The 13,661-nt window shown below is 34.3% G+C and overlaps 2 protein-coding genes across 2 annotated transcripts; one reads left to right on the top strand and one right to left on the bottom strand.

Annotated features, from left to right (window-relative positions):
- Positions 1-1,005: 1,005 nt before the first annotated feature.
- NC2alpha (negative cofactor 2 alpha) lies at positions 1,006-3,602 on the top strand. Its single transcript, XM_011499475.1, has 5 exons — positions 1,006-1,323; positions 1,765-1,837; positions 2,414-2,507; positions 2,578-2,769; positions 3,075-3,602. The coding sequence occupies exons 1-5, from the start codon at positions 1,282-1,284 to the stop codon at positions 3,364-3,366; spliced, it is 693 nt and encodes a 230-aa protein (XP_011497777.1). The 5' UTR covers positions 1,006-1,281; the 3' UTR covers positions 3,367-3,602.
- A 3,098-nt stretch (positions 3,603-6,700) lies between these two features.
- Positions 6,701-10,174, bottom strand: lin (protein lines homolog). The gene is made up of 2 exons (XM_011499471.1): positions 9,399-10,174; positions 6,701-8,711 (listed from the first exon to the last, which is right to left on the bottom strand). The coding sequence occupies exon 2, from the start codon at positions 8,585-8,587 to the stop codon at positions 6,803-6,805; it is 1,785 nt and encodes a 594-aa protein (XP_011497773.1). The 5' UTR covers positions 8,588-8,711; positions 9,399-10,174; the 3' UTR covers positions 6,701-6,802.
- Between the last annotated feature and the right edge of the window lie 3,487 nt (positions 10,175-13,661).

Below are 13,661 nucleotides of genomic sequence, written 5' to 3'. Positions count from 1 at the left end.
CATCTTCAAAAAATGCATATCCAACTTCCATTCAAGAAATGCAAAAAGCAGCCAACGATCATAGCGACGATAATAATAGCGATAACAATAATAATGATAATGATGATAATAACTACGATGGCTAAAATCGAAACACATGGCACGAGAGGCCTACCGCAGCCCTCAGGTACATAATAAGCGCCGAAGACGGGTGAGCGCACCGCTCCCAGTCATCGCCGCCGCGGGGTCTCCGGGAGTCGTGTACGCGTACACACACACGGGCGGCGCCGAGTTTTCACCCGCCCGGACGCACGCGCGCACGCAAGCTCGGACCGAGTGCCTAGCGGTACATCATCGCGCGAAGCGGGGCTCCACGATCGGCTCGAGTCCTCCTCCTTCTCCTCCGCCACGCCAGCCACTACGGCCCGGGCGGCGGACAGCCGTCGCTCGTATATACATGCGTGGCGGCGCACACATGCACACGGCCCCGGTGAAATACGCGACCCAAGTGGCCCGTTCGCGCATAATACAACGCGGACGCGCGTCCGAGCGGAGCTAGTTGGCGCGCGCAATCCTGGAATGTTGCACCGATACGTTCTGTTCTGAATTCTCGGGAGAGCGCACGGCGGTTCACCACTTCCTCGTCCGCACTCCGTTCTCTGCCGATCCATTGTTCCTGCCTTGTCAAAGAGTGCGCCGTGCGTCTACGGACACGCGCGAGTAAGTGGACGCGCGTAACGGACCATTTTCCTCTTCTCTATCTTCTTCCGCCCGACGTCGCCATCCCCCGCCATTCCACGCCATACATCGGTACACCACACCCCGCACTCCGACCCGTTGAGAACCGACCCGACCCGTCGCGTCCCGACCGTTTCTACCCCGCCCCACTCCACCCCACTCTACTCAACTCCGCTCTATTCAGCAGAGTCGTGCTATCTACCTCTATCTCTGTCTATCTCTCTCTCTCTCTCTGTCTCTCTCTCTCTCTCTCTCTCTCTCTCTCTCTCTCTCTCAAGCTCTCTTCGTCTCTCTGCCTCACGTCCCGCTCCGCAACCTCCTCATCCACCTCCTGCTCGCCCTCCCTCGGTCGCGCTCGGGAGTGTTTTCGAGAGTGGACGGCGATCATCGTGTGTGCCTTGCCGAGGGGTTGAACTTGTAACGGGAGAGTCTAACTTGCGTGCGTGCAAGCGCTACATTTTTCTGTCCGTAACGTTTCATCACTACGTCGATCGCCACTCGAGGGGGATCCGTTGTGACAACGACGACGACGACAACGACAACGACCACGAAGGAGGTGCTAAAATGCCCAGCAAGAAGAAAAAATACAACGCTCGTTTTCCACCTGTGAGTGTGTTGACCGTCCGTGTGTTTTGTTGTCGAGTTACGCACTACGAGCAGGCAGTGACAGTGGCCCCAACGGAGCCTTTTCGCTGGGACTGCCGTCGACCTGTGCCCCGGAAATCATTACCCAAGGCTCAGTATTGCTTCTCTTCGTCATCCTCTCTTTTTCCTCCTCCTGCTCCTCCTCCTCCTCCTCATCCTCCACCACTCGTTATCTTCTTGTTATACAGAAGCGCGCGCGCGCGCGCGCGCTCGCACGCACCCACCCACTCACCCACTCACTCACTCACTCACGTCACGCAACACACGCGCGCACACGTACGCAACCCCCCGTACAATATGCCTTGCAAGCGGTGTGTGTCGTTTTTGTCTCTTGAGAAATTGTTAACCTCACTTTTTTTTTTCTTTCTTCTCTTCGTTTTTTCACTCCTTTTACTTTTGCAGGGTCGTATAAAAAAAATTATGCAAACGGACGAGGAGGTGGGGAAAGTTGCTCAAGCGGTGCCGATCATAATTTATATCCTTTTTATAATCTGACACTGCAACTACTGATATTGACTAGAGGTTTTACCGAAGGGTAAGGTGATGGTCTAATGTAATTAGAACAATGGATGTTAAGAACATTAAATTGTCATAAATTGTATTCGTTATCTTGAGGCGTTTAATAATACATTGTGCTCAATAGAACTTTTAAATGGGTTAAGTCGTGTGATTAAAATTTGTTTAACTAAGCTTAATTAAGTTTTAATCATACATAGTGGAAAATTTTAATGTCACTTTAAGGTTCATTTATCTTTAGTCATGGTATTAATACTTTAAGGAAAATCTATTGAAATGCAATGTATTGATTTTTATTACATTGAACATTTTGTTTTATTTAATAATTATGCATCTCATGTTCATTATATTTATATTTTTATTATATTTTTATTTATATTTCATTACATTTCATTACATCCATATTCCATAATTGTAAAAGTACTTTTTTTATTTTCTATTAAAAATTCACGGTAATAATATTACTACTATTTCAAATATATCTTTCTCTCTTTATTGATATATTATGTGAAAAATTCCTTAACCACTTATATACCTAGAACGTTAGAACTATTTGTTCACTCATTACTTACCAAAACTATGCAAATCACAAGTGCAAAACAAGCAAAAACATTGAGTCCTTCTCACATGTTAGTATTAATCTTCCCTTCCAATTACTTATGTAATTAGAATTAATGCTTTTCAAAAATAATGTTTTAGGAAACAATGTATTCTTTCTGAAAGTCGTTTTGATTTTTTGAAAGATCTTGTTAAAAATTTACCAGACGTTTCTGGACCAGATGATGAAGTAATTCATACACCACCTACAACTCCGGCGACGCAGGCAGTCTCAGTCAATACAACAGTACCTAGTTTTGCTCCTGTAGCACAATCAAATACCGGAGCATCCACGTTAGTATCGATATATTTGATTTATATCCAATCTTGACGAATGCAAATGCTCCAATTTTATTTTACTTTAACATAATGATTTTACATGGTATTGACATTTTTGTACTAAAATTTTCATGCTTATAAATGCATATTTTATAAATATTTTGTTTAAAAGTCTATAAGCATTTATATTTTAAAAATAATATTTACAAATATTATTCAGAATCATTCAAATACCAAGTTGTAATTAATACACTGAAATTATAATAAAACTCTTGCCTTTGGTTTACATTAATCTACAAATTATATTTTCTTTATTACAGTGTATCTAAGGATGGCTCGTCATGTACACATGTCCCTCCTCGAAGGCATTCAGTTGATAAAGGAGATAAAACTAAACTAGCTAAGCCAATTGAGGGCAACGAAACAGTATTTACATACAATGTCCCAAAGTTTAAAATGTCTGTGCCTACATCGTTTAATGCTAGCCAACCAAATTTTTACACAGAAGTGAACAGTAATCCAAGTGATAGTATGTCAAGAAATAATTCAGTCAGTCAACCAGTGTCAAATTTCGCTTGTACTGGTAACATCGACGAAGACTATGATACGTAGCAAATCAGTCAATAATTAATAATACTGTATGAATATAATGTATAAAGCATACGTAATACGACTTATGTTGACTAGGCTGAACTCTCTGACCTACCGGTCTTTGAATAATCATAGGAGTTTAGAAAAGGGTATAAATTGATCTTCACTGTGAAGCACAATGAATTAAGTTTTCTAACAATGTTTAAACAAAAACGAAATTAATATCATTTCATAAGACGTATTATGTAAAAATAATGCAATTATCTGAATAATATTAATAGAAATTTTTCGTTTTATTTTGATTAATTAAGTATTTAAAAAGAATTAAGTCTGTAAAATGCAATAAGACTGCTATATTTTATTTTTTTAAAACCCTAAATTATTAAATAATACACACTTAATTGAGTAAATATGATTGCATATTTAGTTTTCTTTTAGTTTAAGATGTGATAGTCGATTCATTGTTTTGTTTTTTTTTTTTTTTTTTTTGATTTTAATATAATACATATTTATTAGATTAATTTTCAAGATTTTGGATAATTATATTTTTATAACGGAAGTTGCGTTTCGCATTGAATGCTCATAAAAATACCTTATGTAGATTATATAAACTCCAGTTATAGATACAAATTTACTGTGTGATTCGCTATATAGCAATTTATAAGCAATGAACTATCTTTTTAAGTGAAATTACTTAATAAACACATGTACAAATTTGAACATTGTTGCTCTTAAAATTATAATTGCTAATGTATACATGAATTTTCTTTTTCATTCTATTTGAATAGTTTGTAAAACAATAAAAAGAAAACTTTTGTAAGAAATGTTGGAATAAATTTTAAATTATTTTTAGAACTCCAATTTTAATGTTCGACTCTTAGAGAATTTTAGAATATATTTACACGAAATTTTCAATAAAGTAGAAAGCATTTTGTAAGATAAAGAACAGAGAGCAATGAAGTGGAAGAAAAAAAATGATACTTATTGTTTATGCAAAAATTCTTTATTGTGTCATTATTGGATAATGTTTTCCACGTAAAGGCGAATATATATGTTTTAATTTTAACGTTGCAAATATCTATATTTACATGGAAATTTTAAACTAATATGAAATTCCCAATGCAGACAAAACCAGTAATGGACTAATTGTATTCTTTACATGTTCTTGTCACTTACAGTATTTCCACCTGTACTGTCTTAATATTTTTCAACATGAAATATATATATATATATATATATAGCCTAATCTAATCGTTAACTAGTTGTAGAATCAGAAATTTTTCTATACACATGTAAATTTGAACATAAATCATATACAAATCTAATATAATGAATAATGTGCGCAATGGATGTTACCAAATATTTCTTATGAATATCTTAAATCTTAACAATAATCAAGGGCATTAAATTTAATTTAACCACTTTTCTAACAAGCAGGCTTAATGCAGAAAATAATTAACCTGTAACCCAACTTTAAATTTTCTTTTTTATATTAATCAAAATTATTAGAAATAAGTAATACTAATAATACTGGTAAAATGTTTTATAAAATAATTTTTAACAGAGAAAACTGTAAAATTATTTATTTACCTTTAAACTGAAAATTAATACAATGACGCGTTTTTAGCAAATATCTGTAATTAATGGAAAGTAAAATTTCTTCAATTCAGGCTACTACGTTTTTTGTTAATTGAATTAGTAAAAAATTGTTTTATACTGTTAAATTGTAATATACTATGGGCGTTTTAATATTTCTACAATTTTAGAAAGCTGTTGTTTTGTTATCCTTAAAATATTACAAAAAAAAAAACAATTTTTTAAACACTCTGATGATCTTACTAAGGGAATAAAATTAATAGGATACTCGAGACACGAATTATTTATTGAAATTATTATTATTAAAAAATCTCAATATAAATTTCTTTTCTCCAAGCATATATACATTATAAATAAATGACAATATACAATTTTAAAAGATTTTTATCTCTAACAATTTACTATTTATATCAATTTAATTTTAGTGCGTATGGTATAAAACGATATATCTGCAGTTATTAAGGTAAATCCTTTATCCAAAAATATACTATTCTAGTTGTTCTCATTGTCGTTTTATTATTATAATATTAATTTAAAATAATAGTTACTTATAGCCTAAAAAATTAAGCTTTGTAAAATATGTATAAATAATAATTTACATTACGGTCTGCTTTTAGTTTTTAAACATTTCGTTTTTAAAAATTTATTCATACAATTTTCACACTCGCATTCACATTTAAAATATAAAAACTTTTTACAATTCCAGAAAAAATACAATATGATATATTACTCATTCCAGCTTAAAAATAATTGACGATTAACGATTTTTCTTACGAAGACATCCAATTTCGAAATTTTACCTTTGTCATGTTTGAAAGAAAAGTATCCAATTACTTTATTCACTCAACCACGGTAAAACAATAAAGCATAATTAATTTTATATTTAAAATTCGTTTTATTCATGACATTTATATTTGTCCGATTATATCTACATTAAATGCTTCCTTTATTTTTAATGGAATTTTTGATCTACAATTTTGCAACAAAAATAATATAATCTGTCTGTCTAATCACCGGAATTTTGTTTTTTATGCGAGTCGCAGATTTACCTAAGCCAGAGCTATGAAACAACATGATAAGGCGTAGATATACAGCATTGGTTGAATGTGAATATAAATATTATACTAGAATTTATATTTATATGCTGCTTTGGCAGAGATATACATGTTTCATAGCACCATTGTAATATTTTTATGATATAAATTCTTATTTTATGATTTGTCAGAATGCTTTTTTTGTACTACTAACATTTATGCAATTTATTTGCATTTTTACGAACATAAAAGTTTTACGACCTAATTCAGTTCAGTGGTCCATAAAAACTTTTTATTTATAATAAAATCTGTAAAATAATAAATAAATCGAATTTTTAATAATATTCGTTGACGTAGTTTCATTTTATAAATTCAACATCTTCATTATGTACGATAACTATTGATGCGACAATGTATTTGCCCATAAAACACATAGTTTGTGTATCGCAATTTTAGGTATCCTAGTTGAAGAGTTGATTTTTTCAATTAAAAAATACTCTTGTATTTCGTCGTCGTTCTTTCTTGATTTTACTTCTTTTTTTTTTAATTTATAAAAGAGAGCATATTACAATTAATTATAAAAATGTACACCTCCTAGACTTGACCGCAGAAAAGACACGTTTTATTATTTTGAAATGATTATTTCGTTTATCTATAACCATATTTTTTCAAAAAATAGTTTTCTATCTTTATAAATCAAAAAGATAAGGAATCATTAATTAATATAGGAATAGATACGCGATAGATTATTATGGTTTAAATAAACTGAATTTATTTCAAAATTAAATACGGTGGTAGTTTCTGTCCATATATAACAAAAGAGTCAATTAATTATCTATATTGCCTTCGTAAAGTGAATCGCACTTTTCTAACAGTCGAAGAACAGGATTAATATTATATGGAAATAAATCTTTAGAGACCAGTCTATCAATTGCTTGTTTTAAATTTGCCAATACAGCCATGGTATCGTCTAAATCCCTACCACAACATGATACAAATTCAGGCCAAAAACGTCTAATGTATTTTAGAAACCTATACAGATATAATAGAAAGCACGTTTCATTACTAACAAGAAAGTCCAACAGTACGTCATGATCATGAGAAACTGCTCTGATGAACTGTACAAAAGTTAGCGTGGGGCTCAACATATTCCCCAAGTCATTCTGTGGCGGTCCTCGATAGAACAATCCATTCGCCACGTCTAGACAGCAGACCATTCCTTCAATTAAAAAGTCATCTTGGTCATGGAACATTTGAACAACCCACTGAGACAGAGGCATTTCTGGATGGAAAGGCATCAACAATTTGACGCACTGATCTAATTGCCTAAGCACTTCTCTTATACTTCGTTCTATAACTGCCATGTCAGCATCCAAATCTTCTGCCTCTGAAGCCAATGACGAATCGCTGGAGTCACTACGTGTTTCTTTAACCGTAACAGCGACACTTTTCAATACCAATAGCACGACTTTCTGTAAAAGAGGCTGATCTCCGTCGCCAGAACCACCTCCAAACCTTCCCGATCCATGACGATACGGCAAAGAATCTAATAATCTCCAGTCTTTGACTGCGCGGACAATTAAATGCGCCAGTGAGCACGGCTCATCAGGTAACACATCTTGTAAAGCTAAAGTACTGCCATAGCACAGTACTTCGTTAAACAATCCAAGGAGATGCCGCCATATAACACCAGGGACATTGGCATTCAAAAGAACGACTAAATTATCTAGTTGAGAATAAAATAATTTTGTGTCTATTACGGACAAATTAGCTTTAACTGATATTATGGACTCCCAAAGATCAAGGAAGGTTATAACGGCAGATTCGTGCTGGGGAGTGTAAGAACCAAGGATTGCATCAAACTTGGAAACCAAAATAGTCCACTTAGATTCTAAAGCCTTAACACACATAGCTTTCACTGGAGTACTATCTAAACTTTCAGGATCAGATATAGTTATAATATTGCAACCAGACGGAGGATTTGATGTCTCAGAATCCTCCAATGGATGAATACCACAGTCTTTATGTTCCACTACCCTCTTTACCACATCTAATGTGAATAACATTTGAGTAGGGGAGTGAGTATTTACCAACGATTGCGTTAGTCTCTCGAGCCAGGAGGACTCCACATTCTCTTTAGTAATAATAAAAAAGGATGCCAGTGCTTTGCTCGCTGCAAAGGATATAAACTTATTGTTAGTACACGATAAATCAATGATTTGATCAACGATACCATGCTCGTTTCTTGCAAGAGCCTTGCACACATCCGCAATCCGACCGCACATTATTCCTCTAGTATTCTGCTTTATAGCGACATCAAATAAAAGTTGCAGGGCACTTAGAAATTCTAGGCACTTATTAGGTTCCCATTCCGAGAGAACCATCGATCTTAATTCTCTGTCATTGGTAGAGACACTCGTATTAGTAAATGGCTTGCGCAAGCTACTTTCGGATACATTGCACAAACATTGACCAAGGAGGCTGATTTGTAGTCGCTCGATTTCTGAGGTTTCTCCATTTTCATTGCTGTCATTTTCGATCCTCTGTTTTTTTTTCGCAGGTTCCTCCATTTTCGGACTCGGAGGATAGCTGCTGGATCTTTGAAGTACCATTAGCAGAAGAGACTTCCGCTTTAGTGTTGTCCAACAAAATCAAGTTATCCTTGGCTCAAACATTGTGTCTTGACAGAATCAGATGTACACATTGGATAATAATAAAATTGACATAGGTCCTGATCTGTAAAAAATTTCAAATCACTACTTAAGCTTTTCAATTATGTTTATTATCGATTGATAAAATAATAATAACAATTATTATTATTATTATTATTATTATTATTATTATTATTATTATACGAAACTATTAAAATAGTATGCTCATAACAAACGTACTCCCCATTAAGCAATAAAATATAATTTATTAATAATAATAAAATAATCCAAATATTCGACAGCCTTGTAATATATAAATTATTAACAAGAATTCTCAATTTTATCTGTGCAAAAGCAATGCATTTGTATGAATTGCATTACGTGAATGAATTTACAAAAAATACATTTTACGAAAGAACAATGAACTGCATGTTTCTTATAAACTCACGGCTCTGTAATAGTAAATAAAAGAACAATCAATGGCAATCAATCATACGGATTGGACAATAAAGGCTTATTAAGCTCTATGTCTTTGAATAAATGAACAATAAGAATAAAAAATGAATATCAAGTGCAATTTGAAATTTTATATTATGATATTCAAAAGGACACAATATCATTATTAATTGTGAATTATATTGAATATGTTGCCATTATTATTAAATAATTTATGAGTTTAAAGTAAAAAAGTCCTTTATGAATCATCAGCACTAGATTTTGAATCAAAATGGAGTTTTTTTCAGAATCTCCATGTTTCGGCTACTGTACTTACACACTGTATCACCTTAGTGGCAAACCAGCAACCATGTCCCACTCAACAGGAGCACTTTTCATCTCACCAGCTTGAAAACTGGAGAATCCAGTTTTTCCAATAAGATCTTGCGACCTAGGGAGCTATGTCCTATTCCTCATTAACGTCCAGCAGGTCAGCTCGAGCATCACCATCTCTCAAAGGTCCCACAGTTAAGTCCCTTGGTTGCCTGCTTTCACACGAGATATTCAAAATCGTCCCAATCACCAGTCGTCGAACAAGGAGGCGTATCACCTACCACCTGGATACAATATCGTACGGCGTAGTCGTCGTCTTCCCGGGGTTGCTCGCACGACGATGCGCGTCTCTCGGGCTAATACATCCACGCACTCGTAGTCTATATTTCTCCCTCTCTCTCTCTCCCTCTCTCTCTCTCTCTCTCTCTCTCTCTCTCTAACTCTCTTTCTTTCTTTGGGCTTTCGTAGCGCACCGCGACACGGACGTTTCTCCCTCGACGCGAAAAGAATCTCCACGCGTAATTGGGAGCGGAAGGCCCGTCGCCGACCACAGGACCTTCCTCCTATGAACAGACGAGCCAAGCGTTTCCCCCCGCAGGCACGACGTCTACGTCGCCAATATCTTCTACGTGACAACAGCCACCAGCCCCAGCAGCACCACCACCATTGTCCTCGTCAGAGTCACCAGCGATCTCAGTAATGTCACGAAAATCAACGAAAGCGGCAGCAAGAACTCGAAAATCACCAGCACCAGCAAGCCCACAAATATCAGCAACAGCAGCAGCAGCAGCAGTAGCACCACTCGATCTCTGTGCTGTTCAATAGAGAACAGGAAAAGTTGGAGCTCTGTTGCCAGATCGCGCGCGCGCTTCTTTGCAATCGCGTAAAAATGCGTTCGGTCGGCCGTTTTTGGCCGGAGCCCCGAACTTGGTATCGGACGAGATAGCTCACCTCTGTTGAAGAGCTTCTCGAACAACGAAATACCAAAAACGCGGACATTTTCCAAGCCACGGGGACTTTTCGTGGGGAACATTATGCGGAGCCGCGTAACACGGTAGCTGCCCCTCGTACATTCCACGACGCACTAAACACCGTTTTTACGAGCCATTTAATTAACTACGTAGGAATCTCGTCGCGAGCCTATGAAATATTAAAGGAGGCCCGAACGTGCTGGGAAATTCATTAAAATTCGCTGCGTTCGCGGGCAAGCTTGTGAAATTCGCCGATAATAGTTAGCAACGCCGCATTTGACCTAGCGCCATCTCGCGGCAATCGCTCGAGTGACGCGCAACAGTTGGATTCCAGCCAGGATGCTTTAAATGATAATTGGATTCATGGGGTCTGCGTTGTATTATATATATCCGCGTCGATTCCCCGACGACTTGCCCTTATCCTTTCTTCTCCCTCCTCCTAACCCCCGCCCTCGCGCTCTCATTCAACATTCAATCTCTCTCCAACTCACTTTGCTTTTTCTTTTTTTTTCTTCTAACTCTTCTATTTCGCATTTATTGTCTAGCTTCCTACGGCTTTTCCGAGCGTATTAATACACTTGCGCTTGGCGTGATCATTGTTTAATGCTTCGTGTGTACGCATGCGGTGGATGTATGCAGATGAGTATTTATGCTGGCTGTCGTGTGTAGGCGCGTGAATTATTATGGACGCGACAATTGCGTCTATATATTGTCATGTCATTCATCTGCTTCGATGCATTTTTTAATAATGGGTTCATAAAAATGCGTTATCACGTGCGTGCGCGTGCGCGTGTACTATATGTAAAAATCAGTTGTATAAAAATTTTTAAGAGATAGATCATTTTTTCATTTTGAATAAACTAGATTGAATTTTTAGTGGAAACGCTTTAATATAGTGTGACTTTTTTTTCCCCCTTTTAACTTTGTACTTAAATACAGCATTTCAAATCGATAATCGGTCAAGTGCCCGATCAATACCAATTCATTGATAAAGTATTCAGCTTGAAATATCATTAACAAGAGATTCGAAAGCTCTTTGAGTTTGGTTTTAAAAAGACAAGTTTTAGCCTAAAAAATGTAAAAATTCTCAATTTAATGAGTGATTTTCGTACGATTTATCCTTATCCTTAATTGTATCTTATCGGATAATAATGCTTATTTCATTATCGACTATTAAATATTGACAGCAATTAATATTTGTATTATATTTATTATATGCCGTCGTACATGCTAGCCAGTGATAAGTGATGAAATTAATTTTACAAAAAAGTTTTATGATGATGGTTAATTTAATTTTATAATAACTCGTAACGAACTTTGTAAAACTAGTATCAAGAGGCTAATGCATTCAACAGTAATTATTTTTGCAAATTATTTGTCAAAGATTTCTAAGAACTTTATGAGAAATAAGGGATAAAGCGTCTTCGTAAATTATATCTATCTTTCGTTTGACCAATACGAAGTACCTTGCGATTGTAATAAAAGTTCTAGAAACATTTTAACGTTGACTTCTTAGAAACTACAAAACGTTAAAATAATAACTCGAAACGTTGTCAAAATAAAATAGAATAAGATTTTCGCGTTTGTTGTCCAATACATTACCAATGAAGTTTATTTTGGACGAATATTTATCTCGCAATCTGGCGTCGAAATATTCAATTTAATTTTAATGGAAAAGCTAAAAGCATTATTTTCGTTTCATTGAAATATCGAACATTATATTTAAATAAATACTATAACAAATATTATTATTTTTTTTAACATTAATCTACAAAAAGTAAGTGTAACTTAAGAAAATCGTATGCCAAAATTGAGCTTTTTTTTTTTTTTTTTTTTTTTTTTTAAGAAATATCAGAAAGTTAGAAGTTAGTAATATAAGAAAATATATTTTCTATTATATATTTTTATCATATTATATTTTATTTTTGCCAAACGACGATGTAATTTTGAAATTTCTTAATGGTTAAGAATAGAGGTGAAAATATTGTCTTAAAGTGTCTGTGAATTTTGTTGAATAACCGATATGTTAAAAGATATGTATGTGACTGTGTGTTAATAATTATGATGTCGATGAAAATATTATGAGTTTTACAGTTTGCATTATTTGCAATATTGTTGTTGTTTTTGCTGTGGTGGTAGTAGTAGTAATTGTTGTTATTATCATTATCATTATTATTATTATTATTATTAATAGTATATAGTATTTTGCAAATTTTTTTTTTTACAAATAATTTATTATGCAAATAATAATATAGTTTGATATAAAAACCTCAATCTAAGACTAAGATTATATAACATTCTCGAATTAAAAAAAAAATGTTTATTTTATTTTTAAATTGCTTTTTGCTGTATTGCTTTTTAAAGCTAAATTTAGCGAAAGCATAGTGTGACATTGATGACATTTAATTATAAAGAATTTATTGTCATGTTATATGTTTGTATAAGAAAATGATATAAATATTAGTAAACAATTTCTGTTTATAATTAAACCAAATGAAAAGATAATTTTTTGCGTCGCTTTGATCGAAGACAATAAAGTTTCTTTAACATGGATTATTTGCCATGATACGGCAAATGTTACATTCTCTCTTTCTATAGTATGAATTTCTAGATTTTGCTAACACGACGCACATAAATCATTTCTGTATTAAATAAAATTTACATATACATTATTAAATTTTGCTAATGCGAGAACATAGAAGTGTTATATTTAGCATAATATACATTCGAACTTGGCAAAGTAGTCATATAATATTAAAATACATTTATGATCCGAAAGGAGTGACTGAATAAATTAGTGAACGCAACATTAAAGGTCTTACATTTGAATAATGACATTTATCTAGTGCAATTGTATTTTATAAATTAGAAACCCTTCTCTGATCGAAAAAAATCATTATTATCTTAGATTGATTTGTTGTATAATAAATTGCGCGTAAAAGCACAATTGTCCTAGAATTAGGTATGTGAAACCGAATAAACGAGACTCGGCATCTTTAATTTTTCAGCAAAAGCGTTCTTCTAGTAAATTTTCTTCAATTTATTAATTATTCGATCTTTATTTCCCGACACCTTAAGTTAAGTAAGTACAACTTTAAACGATCTTGCATTAAAAAATCTTAAAATATCAATCTCATTATCTATTAAGGTGCGAAGAATGTAGCTCATCCATTGAAGTTCGTAAGGAATTCCAAATACTGAGCTTCGCAATATTTTTGCAAGATACAAAACTTGATACACTTAGCGATATATCGTATCGATAAATTCCTATACTCATAAAATAGAAATTAACATAA

The sequence above is a fragment of the Ceratosolen solmsi genome, unplaced genomic scaffold (assembly GCF_000503995.2).
Source record: "Ceratosolen solmsi marchali unplaced genomic scaffold, CerSol_1.0 scaffold35, whole genome shotgun sequence".
Classification (NCBI taxonomy): Eukaryota; Metazoa; Arthropoda; class Insecta; order Hymenoptera; family Agaonidae; genus Ceratosolen; species Ceratosolen solmsi.
Note: the sequence above shows the minus strand (reverse complement) of the source record. Positions and strands in the feature narration are given on the sequence as shown.